Genomic DNA, 24,820 nt, shown 5'->3' with positions numbered 1-24,820 from the left:
TATAAAGGGTATTCTGTTCCTGTGAGAAATTCAGTTATTTTATTTGTCAGCCTAATTCAGGACAAGTTAAAACTTGTGTTTATATACACATTATCTGAAAGAAAGTTAAAACTTGGTGTAAGAATGTGCTGTTGTGAGTGTTCGGGGCATTTGACTATCAGTTTTTTACCTACATATGCTGTTCCTGAAATAGATAAATATTCTAAGACAAGCTAATTTAACAGACTTACAGTTTTCTTTTGTGTAGGTTTAAAGAGAAGTGTCTCAACAGTTTTAATTCTTCTGCAAAGTTTTCTCAACTAAGTAGTAATGAAAAAATAAAGCTCCTAGGCCAAAAGGAAGGTTTTATACCATCATGTCAGCATTTTCTGATGAAATAACATTTTATTGGATATTCCTCAAAAAAGCTCTACTGGCAGCTGAAAAGTCATCACTACAACTGACTTTGAATTTTATATTAGGACGTTCTGGCAGGAAGACTGAAAAAATATTTTTCAGCAAAAACCTATATACAACATTTAAGCTCAATTTAGTTTGGAGAGGAACCTTAAATAGCAGTCAACATACCTTCTGCTACCACTCACTTTGTTATCAGCAAATACATGTACACTTTAAAATATTTTTGAAGTTCTGACTCAGTCATATTTGGTTGTTTACTGTAAATACTAATATGACAATGATGGCAAGCTGCTATGCCTCTCACAGGCAACAAAAAGAGATTTCATCTACCGATAAAATCTTTTCACCAGGATGGATTTGCTCTAAGAGCAGTTCTGTGTCAGGGAGTTCAGTGGACGGTAGACCTTACAGAGCTAGAAGCCTAAATGCACACCTCCTTTCTGACCCTCTTCTAGACTTTTGCTAAGCAATTACTGTACTAGTCGCTTCCGTGCTAGGGCACGGGAGCAGTAATTTCTCTTCACTGATACATTTGTAGGAACTGCTAAATCCTTGAGGTATTTTTTTTTAACCTACCCATGCTTCAGTTGTGCTCCTACACAGGAGACTTAAAGGGTATTGCTATTTCTGCTTTGTGAATGCAGTCCATTCTGGAATCACGATGATATTACAGGTTAGTATGAACTCAGTGTACCTGAATGTAAGTTTTCCGGCATATTTACAAATTAAAAAAAATTGTCAGGTTACACTGGGTTCTCTAACAAGCTGTTCTAATCATTTACTGAACCCCAGCACTTTTCTGATATAAACTTCATTCAGCAATGAACTATGGCATTATGGATAATAATGACTTTTATTTCCTCTGTTTCATGATCAAAATCTGAATACCTACAGCTCTATGCAGAGGCACAAATCCTTTTAGAGCAATAAATATTAATAGGCTTTGGGAGATGGGTAGTGGTTGGCAAGACACCTATTCCAGTCATGTCATATGTTGCCCCTGTGTGGCAGGTCTACATCTTAACACCATAGTTTAAAGTACTGGGTTCAGCTAGGTTCAGTTTAATAATTTTAATCAACTTTTATTATTAATATAGGGAATATTATTGCAAGGCAGGCAGGGCACAGCCTCACTGACAAGCAATACGGTCCCTAGTGAGACGAACTGAGCAAGTGAAGAACATTCATAATATCAGCGGTATGCAAAACCATTCCAGTAAAATACTTTTTCACACTGAATCAATATCGTTTACTGGCTTGGGGTTTGTTGGGGGCTTTTTTGGGGGTTTTTTGTTTGGTTTTCTTTTTTTCCCAGTGAGTTACTTGGTTTTTTGTGGTAGTTTCACTGAAACAGTGTTCCCTTGATTTCCTTATAAGAATGCTGATGTGTTCTCAAGATATTACCACCTACTTCTTCCTTATCCAGAATGTTTATTACCACCCAAGAACAGAAATTGTAATGGTTTCACACATTTTGCTCTTGAGAGATCCATGTTACCTAGTGACTGATTGTCATCTTTTTGTTGCTATGAGATGCTTATAAATAATGCATCTTTACTTTTTCTTGAGTATTTCTTCAAGAATTCGTTAGACCTGACAGTTCTATAGTTCACCTCTGCTCTTTTCTACCTTTCTGTTATTTGACCTATCCACAAACCAACAGCTCTGAAATTTCTCTGAATCATTTCATAAATACCAAAGCCGAAGTAGTGGCCAAACAGACTTTAAAGGATGCATTTTCTAGTTTGGTTTTTGTTTTTTGTTTTGTTTTTTGGTTGAAGATCTTCCTTTTAGACAGCTTGATGTATTTGATTGTTTTTGCTTAAGGTCTAGCAGAAAGGATGTTTAAAACTTCTTGGCATTGTATGTCAACAACTTACTTTGTCAGGAAACAGATTGACACTTTCTCTCTTTTAAAGGATTACCCAAATATCAGCTCCTCACATATTACTTTTTTAAGGATACTTTATCTTTTCTTGAATTGGAGCAAAACAGCAGAAGTTAATTATCTAGAAAATTCTAGATAATTAAAGCAGTGTCTTTGTTAACTCCACTGCTAGAGATCTTCAAATTTCTCTGTAAGATCTCCAAACTTTCTGTCACTTTTTTTCTCTTCATTCTCCCATGTCCAGTATCTCTTCCTGTCAGTGAGGGCTAACAAATACATCACTTCTCTCTTAGCAGCCTGACTTAAATGACCTTTTCTACTGCTATGGACAAGCTGGACATTAAGCCATGCAGTTTAATGAGAAGATGTAACAGAACTACTGCTGAGCGGTGTTTTTCTCTCAAAAAAACCCCTCTCAAACCTAGGAAAAGGACCTCAACAGCCAAATATATCTTCCAATACTGTAGGAACATTTTTGTCAGTTCCACTAAAAGATGGATTAGACCTAGAAAAAGAGGATTAAGAAAGAACAGCGACATACTCTATACATCTCTCAGAAATACACCGCAAGACTTATAGCTATTACAGCAGAAGTTTGATTACTGTACCACAGTAGGCAACTTTATATTCTCTATTATTTACACTAAGAAGCCACAAAACAAGTTCTTATTCTGTGTTTGCTGCCTTCAAATGTGTCAAACTATCTTATAATTTTGTGGTGTGATGCGTTGAACAAGACATAATGCTGTTTTACAACTGCAGAATAATGTAAAAACAACAATAGAAGAAATAATGAAACAATAGCAGTTCTCCTTTTTCTTTTTACCAGAAGCACTACAGAGTGGTCAGTGTTTGTTTGAATACAAACAAAACAAGGATTCTCAGGTGCAAAAGGGAATTAAGTGGCTTTCTGGATTTGATTTGTTTGTTTTCCTGAGTAATAATAAACTATAGGACTGTTTGTGTGTTTGTTTATGTGCTTAAATATTGTACCATATTTTATTAATGTGTTGGTCAGTAAAAAGGTGGAGACACCAAATATAACAAGCAGCAAATGAAAACTTGGAGAGTTAAATCCTTTATAGAGGGGTATAGCTTTGGTGAATTGTGAAATACAACTATGATGGTTCTAACAGGTCTTTAAAATAAGTGTTTAATATCGAGAGAGCGGATGATGCCATCCCATTCTTTTACTGCTGTTACAGTAGGTTTAGAACTGAATAGACTCTAAAGGCTGTCATAGAAATATTTCTTCACCTAGGAGATTTGTAATAGGTTATTAGAGTATTTCTCAAGACATCACTGTTTTGTGTCTCCTTTTGTTAATAGCAACTCTGTCTTATTATCCAGTTTGAAATAAATGGTGTTGTTTCTATTAGAAAAATGTCAAATTTTCAAGTCATCTGTTAGGGTTGGAGGACTGAATTGCTGTTATGTGTGAGCTGTTAATCAATAGAAATTTTTTTTCTATATTTTTAGGCTCATAAATAACAGCACATATTTGGGGGGAGGGGGAAGAGAGGAAGACAGCAATATTTTCTTGTTCTATTGCAAGAAAATTTCACTTACCATGGGCATGAAGCACTATACTGATAAAGAGAGGAACTCAGGAAGAAAATTGGAATTATAAAAGAGAAAGTATCTTAGTAAATGCAAATACCTAGTAGATCTGGATCCTTTTGCAGCAGTGAAAAATTTGCCATGTTCTCTCTTAATCATGTTTACATTTTTTTCTTTATCACAGCTTCCCTTAACATCAAACCCTTGTAAGAGACTTTTCAATTAATTTTACAAAGTATGATATTCTTCTCATTTGCCATTCCATAGTTCCTTGTTTCCTATTCTCATCACAATATTTTGGATTACATATTTTTCCTTTTACTACACTTGGTTGCAAAGTTCTTTATGCTGCCTAGTATGTGCTGGTGCATAATGAATCATATGCAGTTCAATGCCATCACGTGAATTTTCTTCTTCCTTCACCATTTATTTCTTGTATTTTGTAAAAACTGTCTGTAGTTAAAAGGTATCTCTCTTTCAAGAAATGTTCTTAATCATCCTATCTTGTTTCACCTCTTTTTAATTCACAAAAATTACACATATTCCAGTCTTTGAGTAGAAAAGTTCTCTAAATACTTATTTGTGTAAGAATAATACAATGAAATCTCAAATAAATTAGAAATTGCAGGGTTTTTTGCTCTTGTGCATTTATGTCCACTTTTTAACAGGTAGTAAAGATTAGGTTTAAAAATTAAAATCTCACTGTGCTTCTGGGAGCAAGATAAACAAAGAGAAGGTACAGTTGCTATTGTATTATAGAATATACAACTGTGTATTACATCGTATCATACACAGTGTCTGTGCAATTGCATGACAACAGTAGGAATGATCTACTGTGATTATCCCCATAAATGTTTCATTGAAGATTTGCCTTTACACGGAATCTGTATATTAAGGTTTGTCTTACAACCTAAAACATGTACGGCAACACAAACCAAAAGTATGACAGTTACGAGTGTGGAAACTCAGAACTTCACTGCACTGTCATCTTGTTCTAGTGAAAATAATGAAATAAGGACTGTATATTGCAAAAATTGATATACATATATTACATATGCCATACATTATTATTTTAACTGCCATTTCTCTCTATAGCTTAAAAGCAGAATAATGTTGCACTACAAATTTCTTACAATTCTTCTGACATTGAGAAGATAAAACAAACTGTTATTTTCTTTCTGCTGCCCTGACATTTATAAATCTTCATTTTGTAAGCCACAAGCAGCAATGTCACTGCAATTGCCTACAACTGACAGAACTAAATATATTAATATGAAAAACTGATGTGTTTAGCAGAATTAATTTATGTAAATTTATCTGTGTTCTTAAAAAAGAAAAGTACAGCCTGCAATAATAAAAAAAGTTTGTTGTGCCTATCTAGATGTCACTAGCAAATGTACAATCTGTTACTCAGGTCCTAGAACTGTCTTTGAAGAAGTGTATCGCTTATTGAAGTGTGTCCTCCATTAAGTTTACGAACAATAGAGTTATTTAGCCAGTATAATATATATCAGTATAATCCACTTGGATAAGAAAATATTCTGAAAGCATGTATGAAGAGTATGTGCACAGAAACACATGTAAATCAGTGTGCATATCTATAGCTACACATGAGAGTCAGAAGAGATGAAGACATCATCATCGAGCTTAGAGGTTAATTTAGATTTGTTGTGGGTTACCACTTTTATGTTACAGATCAGAAATCTAACTGTAATTAATACATCCATCAAGAATATCTAGCTCTTTTGTACCACTCCTGTGGTACCAACAGAGTGGGCTTGGTTGACTCCAGCAGTCATGTAAGCCATAACCCAGTTGCTTATTTACTTTCCCGCAGTGGGATGGAGGAGAGATATGGAAGACCAACAGTGAGGAAACTGTTGTGTCATGATAAAAGCAGGTCAGTGACAACAAAACCCCACAAAAAACCCAAGTGATACAAAGGCAGTGGCTCTCTACAGCTCTCTTGCCAGCAGACTGATGCCCACCCAGTCTCTGAGCAATTGCTATTTTGGAAAAACTTCTAGTTTTATTGCTCAGCATGATGCCCTGTGGTGTGGGATATCCTTTTGGTCAGCTGGGGTCAGCTGTCCTGGCTCTGTCCCCTCCCAACTTCTTGTGCAGTCCCAGCCTCCTTGCTGGTGGGGGTAGAAAAAGAAAAGGAGATGGCCCCGACGCTGTGCAAGCACTGCTCAGCATTAGTTAAAAATCCCTGTCTTAGCAACACTGCTTTGTTATCTTCTTCCTTCTGTCATTCTCTGAGGCTGATCAGCATTCTTCTGTTGTATTACCATACTTAATTTTGTGTGATGTTTGTGCTGATACACAAAATGCTAGTGACTGCCCTCCTATAGTAATGTATGAGTTCCATGAGGACTCTTTCTGAGAGGGTGGGGAGGGTTGGTGGAGGGAAGAAGGGGAGGGAAAAAGAAAACCAAAGGCAAACCTGGTATGTTGGGATAAGGATAGTTTACTGGGACAGCAGAGAGGGAGAAATAACAATAGCAGGACTTTATAGCAAAACACATAAAACTGGTGATACAGAATGCAGTTTTTCACCAAACTGCACAACTCAGGCTGTACAGCTCAGAGATGTCCCTAAACCAGTTGTCCTGGAGCCGTGCACCCCTCCCCCACCAGCCCCCCTTTACGCTGAGCATGACATCATGGTATGGAATAGCTCCTTTGGCCAGTTTGGATCCCCTGTCCCAGCTGTGTCCCCTCACAGCTTCGTGGGTACCACCTGCCTTCTTGTTAGCAGCGTGACATGAAAAACTAAAAACTCCCTGGCTGCTTGGCAACAACTAAAGTCGTCCATGTGTTAGCAGCACTGCTCTCATCCTAACTCCCAAACACAGCACTACACCAGCTGCTAGGAAGAAAACTAACTCTATCCTACCTGAACCCAGGACAATACATCTTAGAAAGCAAAACTAAATGACACCCTTTCCTGTAGACTAAAAAAGCAAAGAATGGTATCTGATGTATGCATCAGCCATAAATGTAAAGAGAAACTCCTGGGAAGGACCCCTAATGATGTTCCCTGCTACTCAGTGCTTCCAGGTACCACTGTTGCAGGAGTCAGGTATGCAGCAGTTCCTGGGGAACCATCTGCATAACGGCTGCTTCTCTAAAAGCTCTGACCATCAGTGGGTTCAGCCCTCTCCCTGGATATCTCATTATATCTTTCCACTGATAAAGACTTTGCAAACAAGCTAATGTCATGTTAACCTCTATTCCCCTAAAACATTGAGTCCAACAACTGCCTTCAAGCAGTTCTGAACTTGCTTGGTATATAAATACTCCAAGCAGCTTCTGTAGTGGTAGACTGCTGAACAGCTTTTCTACAGCTGAGTAGATGGACTTGTTTAGAAAGAATGTTATCACAGTATAAAATAGGATGTTAGAGACTTCCAAATAGTGTAAGTGAATTGCAACTTGGAGCAAGGAATCAATAATAGGAATTTTAAACTATGCAGCAGGTAATCTTCTTGGTAAACTGAGCAACAGTTTCATGTGAAAAGTGCTAGACTTTCTTATCAAGCAACTTTGAAATCAAAGCAAAAAAATATCATTACAAATCCTATGTTGAGGGATTATTCAGCAGCAGCGTGAAGGACTGAAATATTTTCTAAACATTTCTCATCTGTAATCTTGATGATTCACTTTTTTTTTGAGACACAGCGTGCAACGCATTTCCTTAGGTCTCTTCCTTGAGTGAAAACTTTCCTGTGTAAGCTTCATAATAAGGGTTGCCAGAAAGGTTTGAAAGAAAGTACAGTCTTATTTCATGGTACAGTAAACTTTAATAACAGCAAACCTCCCGAAAAGGAAGAATTTGATTTACAATTTTTCTGTCTGTGAGTTTACTCTTAATCAGAAGTATTGCTCCTTTGATTCAGTGTATTAAGTTGAACAAAAATTGAATCCATCAATCCAAGCATCTCAACTGACAGGATTTTCTGCTTCAAAATCAGTCTACTTTAGCAATCATGCTAATCATCCACTAATCCCACTGACAAAAAGAAATATTTATGTATTCAGTTGGGTGTAGGAAGAATAACACATCACAGTGGCATGAACAGGGATGGGAAATGGGCTGTGTGGTAGATGTAATATTTTTTTAAAAGACAAGAGCACACCAATGTCCTGTAAGAACCTAAGAAACACCCTGTGTGGTCAGTGCAATGGTGCATCTAGCCTAGAACTGTCTGAAAGAAGAAAAAAGAGAAGCTATTTGAGGAGAGCATATTAGCTTAGCCACTTTCATCAGTCTCTTGCCTTTGAAACCTCCAGGCATTCAGGTGTATTAAAGAAGTCAGAGGATCTTTTAGTGTTTGCTTGAAGCCTTTTTGGTTGTGAATTTCTCTAACCCCTAACTAAACCTTCTAAATAAATTCTCTGGTTACATCACAATCTATGGTTACAAATAAAGAAATCTAATGCCATCCATTAAATGCTCTTTTATGTGCTTTGGTCCAAAATCCTGTGAGGTTCTTCAAGTGGCTTCTTGTGAACAGGCCTCTCTCCCTCCTGCTTTTCTTCTACAAACTTAAAGGGTCCTTGCTTTTTTATAAGGCAGCTCCTCTATTCCATTGATCACTTCTGTTGCCTTTCTGAAAGCATTACTCAGGGAGGTTATATCAAAAGCCTTTCAAAGTCAATTGCATCCAATGCTCTCAACTTATCCAGACAGCTGGCTGTTTTCATGATAGAAGGCTACCAGACAGTTTAGGCATGGTTCACCCTCATTAAATCCATGGTGACTGTTTCCAGGCATCTTCATGTACTTGCACACAGCTACCAGGAGCATTTGTTCTGTAATCTTCCCAGGGACTGGCATTAGACTGACCTGCCTGTAGCTATCTGAATGCTGCTATTGAAGATGGAGTTGCTTTTGCCTTTCTCCAGTCATCAGAAACCTCCCCTAATCACTATGACTGTTCAAAGATAATAAACAGCAGTCTCACAACGATGCTAGCCAGCTCTCTCACCACCTGTGGATACATCTCATCAGTTCCCACATACTTACATATGCCTAATTTGCTTGAGTCTTTCCTAATTAAGACAAGTATAATGCTGCACTCCCACAGATTCTGCCTTAGGTAGAGCAATCTGGGAGTCATCTGAGGGTGAACTTTTCAGTAAACATAAGCGGGGATCCATTAATAACCTCTCTGTTTTCCACACCCTTTGTCACTGCATGTACATAATTCAGCAACAGGACCATGTTTTCTTCATCCTTCTGTCAGATGTGCTCAACCTCCTGCACAATGGAATGGACCATGACTGTGTTTGAGAAGGTTGTCCTCCTAGGAGAAAGTTGTCCTTCTAGAAGAAGGAGAATAGGATAGGATAGAAGACTATCCCATAGCACGCTGCTACCATCATTGCATAGTTTCAAGGACCACTTTGCAACAAATGTCAGACCTCTATTTTCTGTCTTCCAGGAACTGTGTTTCTATCTACTGGACTGCTCCACAAGCTTCAGCTGGGTAGTTGCTCAGCACTGATTAACAATCAGGTGAAGATGGTGTGTACAGGCACTTCTTAAAAGGAAACAGCTAACAAGTAAAGCCTTCTAGAAGCTCTTCCCTGCCTAATGTATTAGTATGCCAGAAGAGTTGCTCAAAAAGGAAGATCACAGAAGATATTTTCTGCAGTTTGGTAGAGAAGCCTAGAAACTGTTATAGTAACTGGTGTGTCTGTGTTAGGTGTGCTCATAGTCCTCATGGTACATAATTATTATATCATTTGTCTTATTAATAAGCCTCTTGGCTTTCTTCTTTCAAATCCAACATCTCAACTTCCTAGATTAAATACTATCTAAATAATTAATTTTCATCCTGTTTTTTGTAGATGCATGAATTTTTCACAAATACTGTATCTAACAAGGGCTCAAAAACATTAATGAAAAATGTGTGCAGTCTGAGAATTCATATACATACTTCTTACAGTGTTTTAATAATTACTTCATACACATGATCTCACTTTTTCAGCCCTGTAAAGTGGGCAGACGTTTTCATACTCATTGTTGTGTTTATGGTTGCACAACTCTCTTTGATGAAATGAGGTGTGACAGTTGGTTTATCCGCAGTGGAAAGACTAATAAAATAGTCATGGGCTGCAATTTAAAACTAACCTATCACGTCAATGTATAAGAATCCAGTCTTAACAAATTAGCCACAGTAACTAAAAATAATAATGCAAAAGTTGTAACTTGGGTATTCTGCATCTTAAAAGTCTATTGGAAGACTCTCGGGTCTTAAAATTAAGTGTGTATATTAAACACACTCTCTACATACTAATACCTGTATGTTTTATGCACATACACTGTGATCTAGTGGCTAGTGGTTGGTGTTATTTTTAAGTTTCACACTTCAGTAAGTTTTCAGGTATTTATACATTAGGCTTGAAACAGATAGTATACGTTTTTAAATGTCTTGCATAAAAACATATATAATTCTCCTAAGGACATAATAATTGTAACTGCTTCTGCTTCTTATCTACTATAAGTAAATGCTTCTGTCCAGATATATGCCTGATCCTTTTTCCATTATATTCCAAACTTTACATGATGATACAAAGTTAGGTACAATATAAAGGTTGTAAGAGTATGAACAAACTGTAACTGAAAAATTTCTGTCATTTCATGTTTTATTGCTACTTTCCAATCAGGTGATGGCTAGCTGACTCACAGTAAAGCAAGCAGAGGAAAAAAAACCCCTATATTTAGTCATACTATGGAAGTATCACATGTTCAAATTAGTTGGTATCTAAGCTGTCCTGTAAGACTGATTTAGCTCTATAGAGAAAAAGTCATATGTAAGCATGTAAGTTCATCTGTCTGTAAGATAGTGTATATTCAATTAAAATCTACATATTGCATATGAAGACAAAAAAGTTCATCTAATGTTATTGACAACTCTAGATATTAATGGCTTCTTCCATCACTGCAAGTAACCCTTATGACATCTACTGTATAAATTCTCCCCATTTTTTTGCTATGTTATGGAAAAGATAATTTTTGCTGGTAGAAAATATGGAAACAGAATAATTTGACATAAAAGGAAGATAACTGCATTTTGCCAAAAGTTTAGAAATTCAGAATTCCTTAAAGATCTTGGAGTGAATATCACTGACAGTGTTGGTTGATTTCTCAGAGCCTTTATGGTTTTGCAGGGCAGAACTTCTGCTACTCAAGTCATGTTCTGTAGAGAAATTGTGCTGCCACTGGCCACTAATGATTGTACATTACACTTAAAGGATACCTGCTTGGTCCTTCTCTATTTTTCAAGGAAAATAAATGATTACTTAGTTGTGTGCTTATTAAAAACTGTATTTCTTTCTTCAACACTACACAACATTTCTTACCTAAATATCACCTGACTTCTTACCTGGCAAACAGCTACAGTAAAAATCACCAATCAGATCATGGCAGTGGCCTCCATTTTTGCAAGGATTGAAGGAACATTCATCAATATTCGTGGAACAGTTTTTGTCTGACAGAAAAGAAAATTAAACATTAAAACTATAAATCATGCTAGTTTGGGAAAGCAGAAAATCTACTTCATAGTGCAAGTGACAACTGCATCATTTAGCTTTTCCAGGTTGGGAACACTATTTTATTTCTGCTTGACGGCTTTAAATCTAGAGATATTCATATATCACAGCTGATAGTTAACAAATTAAATATTTTAAAGGAATAAGTATGAGCTACATTTACAAGTACATTCTTTGTGCATTCTACCACTATGTCTCAACACCATAATTGCTAGAATTATATGCCACATTTTAAAAATTGTTTTAGATAATTAATAACTTTGGTAACAATAATAAAAATATTTCTCAAGGTTACTTCCATGTTTAGTTGAATGAAGCCATTTTTCAAGTCTCAACAGAAAACTGCAAATTCATTTAACTGTTTATTCATTTTTCTGTTCTTTAAGAGATTATAATTACAGCCCATTTAAATCAATTCAAATCCAATCCCAAAAAAGCATATAGGAGAACACAATATATCTTGTATGTGTCTGTTGGTTGAATGGTTACTTTTCATATAATTTTAAAAAATACTTTGCAAACACTGGGATTTGGTTTTCTATGAAAGGGAAAAGTAGTCACTGAATATGAAGAAAGGAATGTAAAGAACTTGGGTGAGAGCAATTAAGATGCATAGGAATGGAGTGAGAGTGACGTGAACAATATAACAAAGTAATTCAGGAAAATTTGGTATGTGAAACCTGATGAGACTCTGAACTAAATTAAATAGGTAATTAAGAAAGCAGTTGCTTTCTTTAAGTTCCAAACCCAAACTATAATTTTTTTTTTCATGGGAGAAGGATATTGGGCATTAGGAGACCAACGTGGCACTTCCTGTTTTCCACATGATGAAAATGCCCAACTAGCATAAAATAGACTGGGTTACGAAGGGCAGCCTAAGAACAACAGCATAAATATTTAGGCATGACATTAGACCAGCATAAGCATGGAATAAGTTGTAGCTATCATGGGATGGTCTGTGTAAAAAAAAATATAATCATGATTTAAGTACTTCAGCATTAAAGATGAAGGAAAGGTATGGCTACTGACAGTGGTCCACATGTCAAATCATTCAAAGATTCTTTTGCTTCAACTGTCAGTAAAAATGTCAGCAGCAAGCAGATCGTTATCATAATTGATACCTATGGTTAAAGGGCAAAACTTCAGTGTTGACTAGAGAAGGCAGGCTGGAGAACTGTCAGATAAGCTAGGTGCTCAGGCTGTTTTGATGAACCTCACCCATGGGTTCTGGCTGATTAAAAACTCAGCAGTTTTGTGAACTTGGGCAAGACAGGTAAAGTACCTGAGGAGTCAATCAAGTCAGCCTTTAAAAAGGAATAAAAGACAGAGCTGTGAAATTATAGATCCATTTATGTAATTTCAGTTCCTGGAGGAAATGTGGAGAAAAAAGCTGCTAAATGGATAAGTATAAGAACCTATAAATACAAAATAATTTCTAATAAATGAGCAAACCAGTTCCATGCTAGACTAGAGTTACAGGCCTTGTGGATTAAAAAAAATAAGTAGCGTATACAATACCCTTTGATTTCACTGATGTTTCCGGTGCTCTCTCTTGTAAAATACTAATAGTTGGACTAGATGTTAATTAAAAATTGTTTGAAAGCCATCTTCATACATTACTTACCAGTGATTTTACTACAAAAATGGATTAATTAATTGCAGATATTTTGAAAGAGGTCTACCAGACATGTAAATCGACTCCAATTTTTCAACAACAGTCTTGATCGTGGACAGCAGGGTAAGCGTATTGATGGTAACACAGGAGGGTAAATTGGAGGACAGGATTATAAGTGTTGATGAGTTGGAGAAAGAGTTTGAAATAACAAGTGTTATCCAATCAGAACAAATGGATGTTATTGTAACACAGCAAAACATAATAGGAACAAAATGCAGAATTTTATTTCAAATTGAATCATGTGCTAGGATATATAAAAATGAACATGGTGATTTAGAAGCATAAAGCAAACCTTCCATTCTCACCTAGCTGGAGTGAAGCTGCATTTACAGTGCTTTGCACTGTGGAGCGAGCTGCATTCAAGAAAAATATGGACCAAATAAAGACAGTCCAGATGATCATGACAGGAATAACAAAGAACTCAAAAGCATGACTTCTTAGGATTAAAAGAAACAATGAATGGGGTTGTAAAGCCTAAATAAGGAAGATTTGAATAGAAATGTAATGTCAGTCATAAAATAAGATAAGGCTTTTGCAAACATCTTTACTTCTCCATGTTCATGGCAGACAGGGTATGAAGCAATGCATTTAAACTGCCTTGAAAGTCAGATTAGATGATAAGGAACTCCTTCTAATGGTTAGTATAATAACACACTGGAAAGATTGCCTGAGGAAAATAAAGAATGGTGTTGGTCTTCTTTAAGGTAAGACAAATATAGTTGAGAAATGATGTAGTCTATGCTTTCTGGTGGGATGAGGATGAAATAGTTGATCTTTAGTGTTTTGTTCTGGTGTTATGATGATATAATTTACAAGGCGCTTACACAGTTTGTAACATGGAAGAAGGTCCAAGGGCTGTTATGTTTGTGTAGTGACTTGTATTGTCTGAGAATTTGCTTTGCCTTGCAGAAGATTAAAGGTCTTCAGTTACTTCGTGTGTGATAACAGAGCTCCCACTTTTGAACCCAGTGCTTCTATCCAAGTCTGTGTCCCCACTCTGTCTCTGTACCATAACACGTTTCTGTGTTTGTCAGACAAGACAGAAGTGAGTGCAGGCATGGAGGAGGCAAGAGAAGCAGAGGATAAAAATATTAACACTAACAGGCAAAGACATTCTTCATGCATACTGTAAATGTACGTGATTAAAATTACAGAGGAATGGATGGAAAGTCCTGCTCTTACAAAGAGAGCAGTGCAGCTTTTGGCACACTCAACCTGCATTTGCCCCTCAGGTATTTCTCATGAGAAAATCATACTGAGACAAATGAGCCTTTTCATACTTTCCTGAGCCTCTTTCTTCTGGAGGTGAATGTGAAGAGCCTTTACTCTATTATTTCAATGCTGACTTTTAAACAGACTCTCCATTTCCACTCTCGCTTCCTTTCTCCCTTCTACAGCAGAACAAGCATATGCACTAAATGTAGTCTCGTGATAACTTCTGTTTAGTTAAACAGTACGTTTTTCTATGTATTGCAGGTCGTTTCTGGTCACTTGCAACTGCCAGATACAAGCAAAGAAAAAGATATGTAGGTTATAGCTACTGAACTGTGGCTGAAACGTGTGTGAGGAAGCAACAAAATGATCTGAAAAGGACTGCTGAAGACTGCAGCATTTGAGTCCTATCCTATTGCAGTGCTGCAAGAGGGAAAAAAAAGAGAAAAAAAATCTCAGAAGTATTTAAAAAACCAAGAAGGAATATTGATGTGTAAAATACCTCTGCATAAAACATTGACTACAATGTTCCATATTTAAAAATAAGTGGGAAGGATGCTGGAAAAGCTACACAATTTATTCAACAACTGAAGAAAGCATGCTGTCGGCAAAGGCTTAAAGAGCTCCATCTGTTACATTTAGAACAAACAAAAACAAGAAGTGACTTGATTACAGTATGTAAGTGTCTTTACAAAAAGAAAATACTTAGGTAGCAAGAGGCTTTTTCATTTTGTGTAGAAAAGGTAGTGAGAAGCGATAGCTCAAAGTTGAAGACAAAAATTTAAATAAAATATTTAATATAAACTTCTAAATGTGATGGTGATTACTACTCAAAAAAAAAAAAAAAAAAAAAGCCAGTGAAATTCTGGCTTCAAATCATGCATTCAAATCAGGACTGAACACTTTTGAATTCATTGTGTGCTTTAATCAAAACTAAGTAATTAGGTTCAGTACAAGGTGGTTAATGGGCAACATTAACTGCCTTCTGGTATACAGACCTAATGTAGAGCAGACAACCAGCAATCTACGGGTTGTTAGAAGACTTCCAAAATAAATTCACTCATCCTTGTAGCCTTCTATGTCTCTTTCCTGGGAAAACATTGAGGCAAGTCTGAGAGCCAGATGTATTTCTGTGACAGCAATAGCCCACCCCAGGCCAGCTGGCCTCTGTAGCATCATTTCATCATGTGAAATATGTATGTCCTGTCCTTGGAGGTTCTGGAGGTTCCTGGGAAAACTGTCTGTCAGATGCTGCTCTGCTGCTACCAGAACAAATAATCTGTCCAATTCTGTTTCTTGCCTGGCTGCAAAAGCATCAAGTAAAAAATTATATAAAAAAACCCAAACCAAAACAAAACAACTTTAAAAAACATGTCACTCTCTATTTAACACTTTCCAGCTCCTGCCTTGAGACTCCTCAAATCTGGGCAAGCAGAAGTCTCTGGTTAACCTACTGTTTAAGTGAAGTGAGTCAAGCTGTGAGGTAATGTCCCCATTACCACTACTGCAGCCTTGTATCCCAGTATGCGTGGCATTGCTAATGCTAGCATCTGGCCACAGGTTTGGTGTAAAGCTAGCACCAGAGGCCTTAGGACTTCTCTAAATGTCAGGTGGATCTTGCCTCATTTGTTTTAGATTTCCTTAATTTTGTACAGTTAGCATCATGTTATGTGTATTGTTAATAAGAAGTAGTTCAGCTGTATAGAATGAAATTAAAAGGCTCCAGAGAAAGTCTGCAATGTGGAGGATTTCAGGGGAGAGAGAATAACAGAACCACAAAGTTGGAAAAGACCTCTAAGATCATCAAGTCCAACTGTTCCCATCCTATGCTAAACCATATCCCTAAGTACCTCATCTACCCTTTTTTTAAACACATCCAGGGAAGGTGACTCAACCACATTCCCAGGCCCCGACTCCTCTTTCAGTATAAAAGGGCAGAGGAGAGGCCTTGAAGATGTGTTTCTATGATGATGTTGGAGGCTACTAACAGCTCACCTGTAGCCAGTTGCTGGTAGTGAAGCAAACACAGGAGCAGGGGCAAAAGCAATTTTAGGGATAAAAAAATGATAAAGAACAAATGCCTGATATATGAAATATGTCTCAAATATAGCCAAAGTAGTAGGTATAGAGAGATGCAGAACTGAGAAAGAGAAAGCTATAAATTTTTTTAAAAATCAAAACAAAGGCAAAGAGTACATAAGAAAAAAAGGTCAGTGAGCTACTCAACATGACACCAAGTCTGGTTACTACTTAGCATGGTCATACTAAAACTGATCCTGTCATACCTCTTGAAAGAGAAGTTCATCAAAGGTAATTTTTTTAAATTGAGAAATACAATTTAGTATCAGAACATCCTATACAATGCTAGTTGGTATTGCAAAGGCAGTGTTGAACAACAAACTTTTTCCAACATCAATTATTCGTTGTTTTGGTTTGGGTTTTTTTAGAAGATGAACTGCCTGCTATAAAAAAAAAAATAGAGAAAACCATTCTTATGTAAGATGCCACTTCCATTTCTCAAATTCATTAACAGAATATGTAGGAGAGATAGAAAGTATGCCCTGGGAAAGCTGGATGGAAAGCTCTTATGTCCAAGTTCATACGCTGTTTTCTTTTCTAATAATATAAATTTTAGTTCTACTAGGTTAATTGAGGCAGTTATAATAAAAAACTTGATGCAGATTCTGTCTTCATATCCACCTTATTTTTACAGGTGCACTCAGATATAAAAAGTAAAAATTGTGCTTACTGTTCTGGCATATTACTGCTCATAGTATGATTTCATCCATGACCTTAACTGTTTAGAAAACACATGCTAAGAAAAGGAGAAAAGAGAAATAATTTATAGAAAAAGTATGATGTTAAGGAAAAAATAGGTTTATTTCCCACAGTGCTTTGGGAAGACTAGGAATTTCAGCCATGTTTCCCAGAGTCTTCTGCTTGTGTTCTAATCACTGTTTGAGCTCTTATATGCACGCTTGCTCTTCGTTTTTCTATTTCATGAGGTCCTCCCAGCAACTGACCGCATTTTTTAAATTGAAAGACAGACTCATTCTTATTAAATAATGTTCTGATTTATCCAAAATCAATTAAATATACAGAAATCTTTTCATGTATGTTCTACATACACTATACTATGCATGAAAATTGGCATCACTATTGAAAAAAAATTTGTATCAAAAACCCCAGGGATGAACTAGAATACAAAAATAATGTCTGCAGTAGAGCAATGATAAAGGAAATCCCTTATAAACTAATTAAATTTTAAAGTGAAGAATTAACTTATCTTTTTTTCAGATGGCTCCAACTGTTAATAACCACCTTTTACAAATTATGCTTACTATTTGCAGATGGGGACTACTAGAGAAATGTGCCGTTTGATTTCTCACCAAAAAGAAGAGACTTAGCTTATTTTTTAGATGACTTGAAAAAAACATTGTCTCTGAACTATAATTGATTTGTTTTTCTTTCATGCAATTCAATAGTTTTTATGTATTAGTTTGTCAAATTTTTTATGTAATGTAATTTGCAGCATGATGAAACTCAAACAGACTTTTCTGCACTCTACTGATCCTTTCTTTTTCCACTCTTCATTCTAACCTGAATTCCTTCCAGGGCAAGAAGGTACACTTACACATTAAATGTGACGATAAACATCCTGTAGTAACCACTGAAATACCTATTGAACACATATCTATGTATGCATAAACAGTGTTTATTTTCCAGCATGCTAAATTTGCATGCCCAACTGTGGGAAGCCTGCCCTCGGCAGCCTGCCTTCTGGAGTGTTTCTGAAAACCAGCAGCCCATGGCACTGTCCCAGTTGAGTAGGGGGGAAAGGCAGCCGGCCTTTGGCTCTCATGCCACTATTGGCCCCTGCTGTGAGTCAGAGCTCTGCTGGCCAGGAGCAGGAAGAACCATCCCACTCTCTTCAGTCCTCAGCTTCCAAGTTTTGGGTTGGTTTGAAAAACTTTAGCATTTTGACTAAAGATCAGACAAAGGTACATTAGTTATATGAACTCAGTCATTAGGGGACAACAGAGAGAAGAATGCCTGGCCTTTGAGGTGCTTCTGCAAGGTCCATGGACCTGGTATGATAATCTGATACATGAGATGTGAAGGGGGATGAGTACCTGTGAATGACTCTAAAGATGGGTAAACAGCATAGACTTCTCAGGCCAATTCTTTCCTTTCAATTGCTGAGGACTGGGGATGATTAGTAAGGAATGGAGAATGGAGTGACTCAATGACTGTAAAATGCGCAGTGGTCCTGATACTAGCTAAAACCATTTGTGACCATCAAAAGCAGCCTAAAATAGAAATGCTTTTTCAAGCTTATTGAAAACAAAGCATAAAAGAGCATAGAAAAAGAACATTCAGGAATATATTTTTGAAAGCATTAAAAAAAAAAAAAGCTATCACTTTTTGTGTGGAGATGGAGTTGAGCTAGAAGACACTGCACATCCTATTGTAATTTTGGTTTTCAAATGTTCAGTACTGCAGAAACCATTTGCTTAGCCACAATTGCTACTACAGGATTCTTAAAGCTTGTAGTATGAGATGTGCCAGAGGAAATGATACAGATTTGATCTTCAGAAGGCATAATAAAAGGCTTCCAAATTTATTTAGTCTGTTTTGTAAAGCCTAAAGAGATATTTAAGTCAACATATGACTGATTGTAGATTTTAAATGTTGATTCATACTGCCTCATGACGATGATGATAAACATGAACGAGACGCAGACAAAACCTAAACCAAGGATCATATTAAACATAGAGAATTCATATAAGTGATGAATCAGTTTAAGAATCTCGTGTATATAAATTTCAAGAAAATTAGTTCTAAATGCTAAAGTAAAAATCAGTTTGGAGTCCTGCTTTTTTCTAACCAGTGTTCACTGATGTCACTTTACTAGCATAGGGATCATTTCTATACTCTGGCATATGTACACAGTTTTGAAACCCATTTAACAAAATCTCTTGTAAATTTTAAAACAATCAAAGACTTTACAATGGACAAAATAGAATCCCATCACTTATTCAAGATTAAAAAAGCATACCTTCACATCCCAAAACATTGGCTCAGAAAATTCTTGGGTTAAAGTGACTTACGCTACCAGAGAAAAAACATGCAAATAATGAAAACTGTCAATAACCAACACCTTATGGAACTGCTTCCTCCTCCTCCTCCTCCTCCTCCTGCATATATGCTGAATTCCATATCAGCCCAACTGATTGATACCACTTGACTGATGCTGTGATTCAAGATATCTTATTATTTAATGTACTCAATTGTCCTGTTGTTCAATATTAAAATTCCCTATTTCACCTATTTTAAGATTCTGATAATGCCTATAATTAACTAGTCTGGATGTACTAAGCAAGTCTCTTTCTAATTTTTGAGACTTGCCGAGTTAAGACACTTGGACTGTCTTTGCCTGTCTTAACTACCAGATGTTCTTGAAATCTCTTTAATCGGCAAAATCAAAGAAAACATTGTAAGGAAAGGAGGTGGCAGTGCTGCCATCTGTCCTTTCATCCAGTAGCTCTTTATTGTGGGAGAATTACAATGATTCTGTGTATGCTGGCTTCCACCAGAGGGCATTTGAGAGCAAGCGTTGATTTAATACAGAGTGAGATAAATTATTTGTCTTGTGTCTTTCTCAGGGACTGCTTCCCTTGTCCGCCTGCCTTTCTCAGATTAAAGGTGACTCCATGCAGCAGGTTGCAAAGCTGTCAGCACTCAGGTACTCACCCTTTTGACAATAAAAACTGCACCTGGGAGCAGAAGCTGTGAGAAAACTCCTTGCTCCTCTCAAGACCCTCTCAAGCGCTTTGGGTATTCCTTTCCTGATGGCTTTCCTCAGCAGGAAAGAGTTGCTCCTTCCATGCAGGCCTGTTTCCCGCTGCATGTATTGCACTGTGTCCTACTGACTCATCCACCCAGGGGAGGTACAAGCCCCACTGCCTGTGGACTACCACAGCCAAGGACATTCAAACAGAGAGCAGTTTCCATCCTGTCCAACACTGCCCTTTCAGCAGTGTTCATGCACAAAGCACACAACACCAAAGTGGAGTGATGCTGCCAGGCACAAAGTTAGGAAACAGCAAGACAAAGTGATAGGCCTAAGACAGTTTTTTGTACCTGAGCAGCTCAGATGTTAAAGCTAAACTTTATTTGGAAATGCCTTTTAACATGCCAAAAAGCCAAAAATGTATTTGAAAGAAGATTGAAAATAAAAAAACCCCCATGCCTGTATGTTCACTGGACTTTTAAAAATTTCACTTCCTTGATAAGGTCTGATCAGAAAAATAGGTGTGATCCACAGACAGCAGATTTGTTGATCAGCTTTCTAACTTGTGCCTCCATGTAGTCAGAGCTAACGTTTGTAGCCCAGTAAAAATGATTTCTACCCTCAGCAGGGGGTTGCTGCCCCAGTGCGCTGAGCTGGCAGTGCAGGGGCTCAGCCTTACCAGGGCCTGAGCTGGGTGTCATTGGTTTGAGGACTGTGCTGGGGCCAGTGGCTGCTGCTTCCTGTGCTCCAGCTTCAGCTCCGAGGTGGTCCTGCTGGGGAGAGTGTGATGCCCCCGCTCAGCAGTTACTGCCTGAAAAACTGTAGCCCTTTGTGTGCATAAGGCTGGTACGCAAGAGGGAGCACTGAGAGGCTGCAGCTACAGTGCAAGAGAAAGATACGGGCTGGATGAGAAAAACACACAAAAATAACTCCAACTGGACTCCTGACTAAAGAAGAAGAAACCCCTACTGGGAACATCATCTTTCTCTTGGGGAAGGACCCAAGGTGCTAATGACAAAGGTCTAAACTCCCCCACTCTTTCTTGAGAAGGCTGAAACTGCCACCAGTAGGAACACTGGAACGTTGGAAATAAAACCAAAGAAAATGAGTAGGTATTAAGTTCTCCCACATAACAGTTCTGAAAGTGTTGTTAAGGTGCTATTTTCATTATATATTATGGATTTCAACATTACTTAAATGGTACCCTGATAAACAAATTCCTATATATCTTATTTCCTTTGACCCTTAAAAACATTTTGGGTGTATCAGTGGTATAATGGCAATATCTTCTTGGGCCATTACATCAATCCTAGAAGTCAGAAGAGCATAGAAGATATTTTTTTACCGCTGCTTGTCTTAGAATAAAATCTCCAATACTCGGTATTTTACATCAAAGGCTATTTCTAGGGAGGTTGAAGCATTTTTTGTAAGTCCTGCGGAGAGCAGATCTAATGACATCCACAATGGCTGACTGTGCATTTATTATACAAATGAGCATGAGCACAGATGAAAATAATCAGTATAATCAGGAGGAACCTTTTCCCCACTTCCAATTCCAGTTAGTAGACTGGCTGATTGGTTTTCTTGTGGGAGCTGTCCAAATAAGAGGCGAGATCAATAGCACATTCCTGATGGAAAGTCTCTCACACGGGAAATGCAGAAGAAAACAGAGCCTTTTCATAATGGCCTATTATGCAGTCATGTGAACTTCTGTGACTTCAACATAGGCCTGGAAGTATCCATTAAAATCTGCCCATAACTCACTGGTAACTTACTGCTGACACATCTTGATTTCTGTTTGTCTTGGAATGAACAGATACACTATTGTCAAACTGTTTGTTTGATAAAGTGTTCATCCTAGGGAGAACATACTCTGTTCCAGGCTGCCTTGGTGACACCCACACATTAGAGTATAGTCCTGGTTCTGTAATGAGAATTCTATCATATCCCAAAGTATTGTACCTTTAGTTTCAAAGAAACAGCTTTCTCCACGTTGTCTAGTTCAAGGTTATTTGCAGCCTGCTACAGAAAGGTTAAATGTTTCCATTTGATCCTTGCAATATAGCAGTAAGTTTTTAAAGCTCCTTTTAAAATTATTGCATTAAAAAAGACTTCTATTTATATGAACAGATACTTTGTAATCATCTCCATTATTTTCATGATTGACACAAAATGGGCCTATACTATGCAAATTCATGATAACAAAGCCAGTTATCAAAGAAATAAGAAGAATAAGATCTCGTAAGAAATAGAGCACGTTAGTTTTGTACTGCTGAATAATATTAGAATATGTTGGCATGGATCAAGCAAATTCACAAGCGTCTGTGGGAACTGCAGCTATTATCACTTTCACAGATTCTAAATCTCCGTGTATCATCTTACATTCCTTATGTTCCATCTGCCTGTTTTTAACCACTGCTGAAATATGTATGAAGTGATCCTTAACTGAGTGTCACTGGTGTTACTATCAACCTCAAATGCTCTATTTACTTCTAACTTAATCTTGCCTCCTCATCCTTCAGTGCTCTACTTGCTTCTTTAACCTTCCATTTCTCCATAATAGATCTCTCTCATTTTTACTTTCCTCTCCACTGATCACCACAGATTTTGAGGTCTCTGCTTGGCTTTCTATTATTACGCCTACTTGTTCTATGATTGTTTTGTATGATTTCTGAGACTGCCACTGTGTGTGTTCCTGTTACCACTTTTGACGAATGTTTCTCCATTTGCCTCTGAAATCAGCAGCTGAAAGTCAGTGTGTTCCTGTCATGGGTCACAAATAAGTACAGGGAGAGATTGTTCACCAGTTACCGTCTGTCATGTCCCACCAGGTGGGCAAACCAGGGAGATTCAGACCTGTCTTTCCCATCTCAGCAGATGGGTATGTGTAGTATTAACCTTTACTACCTGCCCCAAGGGCCAGGTTAACCCTCTATTTAACAACCACACTGGCAAGATTAGTTTCTGTAATCCTCTGCGTGGTACTCAGGAGTAACAACAGTTACTCAGGAGGTCCAAGCAAAGCACAACTTTACTTAAAAGCCAGTCGAATTATAAAGCTTGCAAACAAAACCACACTACACTATATATTCGGAGCAATAGATTACAATTAGTAGAACTTAGCAAAACTGGAAATGCTCTTAATAAGGTTAAAAGTTGAGAGAGAGAGATTGAAAAAGGGAGTAAAAGAGAAAAAAAATAATAAGATATCACTATCTGGGTATCCAGCATAGATTTGTTGTAAAGTTGTAGTTGTTGGACAGCGGACACATGCCAGATGCCACGTATCTGCATCTTTTATGCTAACACCACCCTTCAGGTAGGCCTAGCATATCTTGTGCAGACTCAGTGTTGAGTTGCAGAGTGTTCTGGAAATGAGTCAGCGGGGAACGGGCGTACTAAGCGGTCATTCGACTCCCCAGCTGGGCTGATGGGCAATGCTCCCGTTCATTGAGACCTTCAGGAGCCTCACACTGGATTTTAGCAAGAAGGTGCTCTGCCTCCACAGGGCCCCACTTACCTGTCACTGTTCCTTATTGGGTAAGGACAGTAGCCTGTTTATCAGGGTGGCTACTGAATGAGGGGCTGCCCTTGCAAGGACAGTGTCCAGATGGTTTATCAAATGTGGAAGTGTAATGTTCAGTTTGTCAGAGTGGCTGCTTCAGGTCCTTCCAACCTTGGGAGGATGGAGGCCGTAGTCCAATGCCCCCGCAGATGCTGGCAGGATGCTTGCCCTGTGAGGCAAGACCTAGGCCACAAAACATTGTCCTGCCTCTGCAGGTTCTGTTATTTTTCAAGACAGATCGTTTGAGACAAACCACTCATCCCAGTTACCATGAAATGTTATTTGTAACAATACATTGTCATGGGCAAAGAGACTCAACTTAGAAAAAAATAATACAATTTAGTACTGAGCAAAACAGAACAGGGTAGTGAGAAATAAACTCAAGTCTTAAAACATCTGCCCTCACCCCTCCCTTCTTCCTATGCTTAATTTTACTCCTGACTTCCCTAACTCCTTCCCCCAAGTGGCATAGGGGGGTCAAGGAATGTTGTGATCAATTCATCACACATTATCTCTGCCACTCCTTCCTCCTCAGGGAAGGACTCCTCACACTCTTCTGCTGCTCCAGCATGGGGTCCTTCTCACACGAGACAGTCTTCCACAAAATTATCCAATGTGAGTCCTTCTCATGGACTGCAGTTCGTCACTAACTGCTCCAGCATGGGTCCCTTCCGTGGGGTGCAGACCTTCAGGAGCAGACTGCTCCAGTATGGGCATTGGGATAACCCAGAGGCATCACTGAATAGCTTGGCCTTGGCCAGTGGTGGTTCCATCTTACAGACTACTGGCATTGACTCTGTTGAATATAGGGAAAGCTTCTAGCAACTTCTCCCAGAAGTCAACCCTGTAACCTCACGGCTACCAAAACCTTGTCACACAAATGCAAAACTGTTCCAGTCCCTGATATCACAGCCTATTAGTTGTTAAGATGGCATATTTTTTCAGACAGTTTTGTCAGTTTCCCCATGATCCTGTTAGCTGCTTCTGGCAGAAAGTAGGGTCATGAAGACTACTCTTGATGCAAGTGCTATTTTCTTAAGCCCATTAGACACAGAAATAATTGTGTAATTTACAAGCTAATTATCATAAGCATCTGATGGTATCTTTCCTGAAAACAACAAAATTGTATTTTTGTTTTTATTTGAATGAAGTATGCATGCAACA

At 37.8% G+C, this 24,820-nt stretch overlaps 1 protein-coding gene across 1 annotated transcript in view; it reads right to left on the bottom strand.

The window, feature by feature from the left end:
* The window catches only part of EYS (eyes shut homolog), a gene marked incomplete at both ends in the record, with an annotated part of 784,773 nt that overhangs the window by 560,135 nt on the left and 199,818 nt on the right, over nt 1-24,820 (bottom strand). Inside the window, one exon of the mRNA XM_084261159.1 lies at nt 11,245-11,349. Within this exon, the coding sequence (XP_084117285.1) occupies nt 11,245-11,349 (105 nt within the window). The remainder of the gene's footprint in view (nt 1-11,244; nt 11,350-24,820) is intronic.

Source organism: Gallinula chloropus (genome assembly GCF_964237585.1).
Source record: "Gallinula chloropus genome assembly, chromosome: 3".
NCBI classification, from domain to species: Eukaryota; Metazoa; Chordata; class Aves; order Gruiformes; family Rallidae; genus Gallinula; species Gallinula chloropus.
Note: the sequence above shows the minus strand (reverse complement) of the source record. Positions and strands in the feature narration are given on the sequence as shown.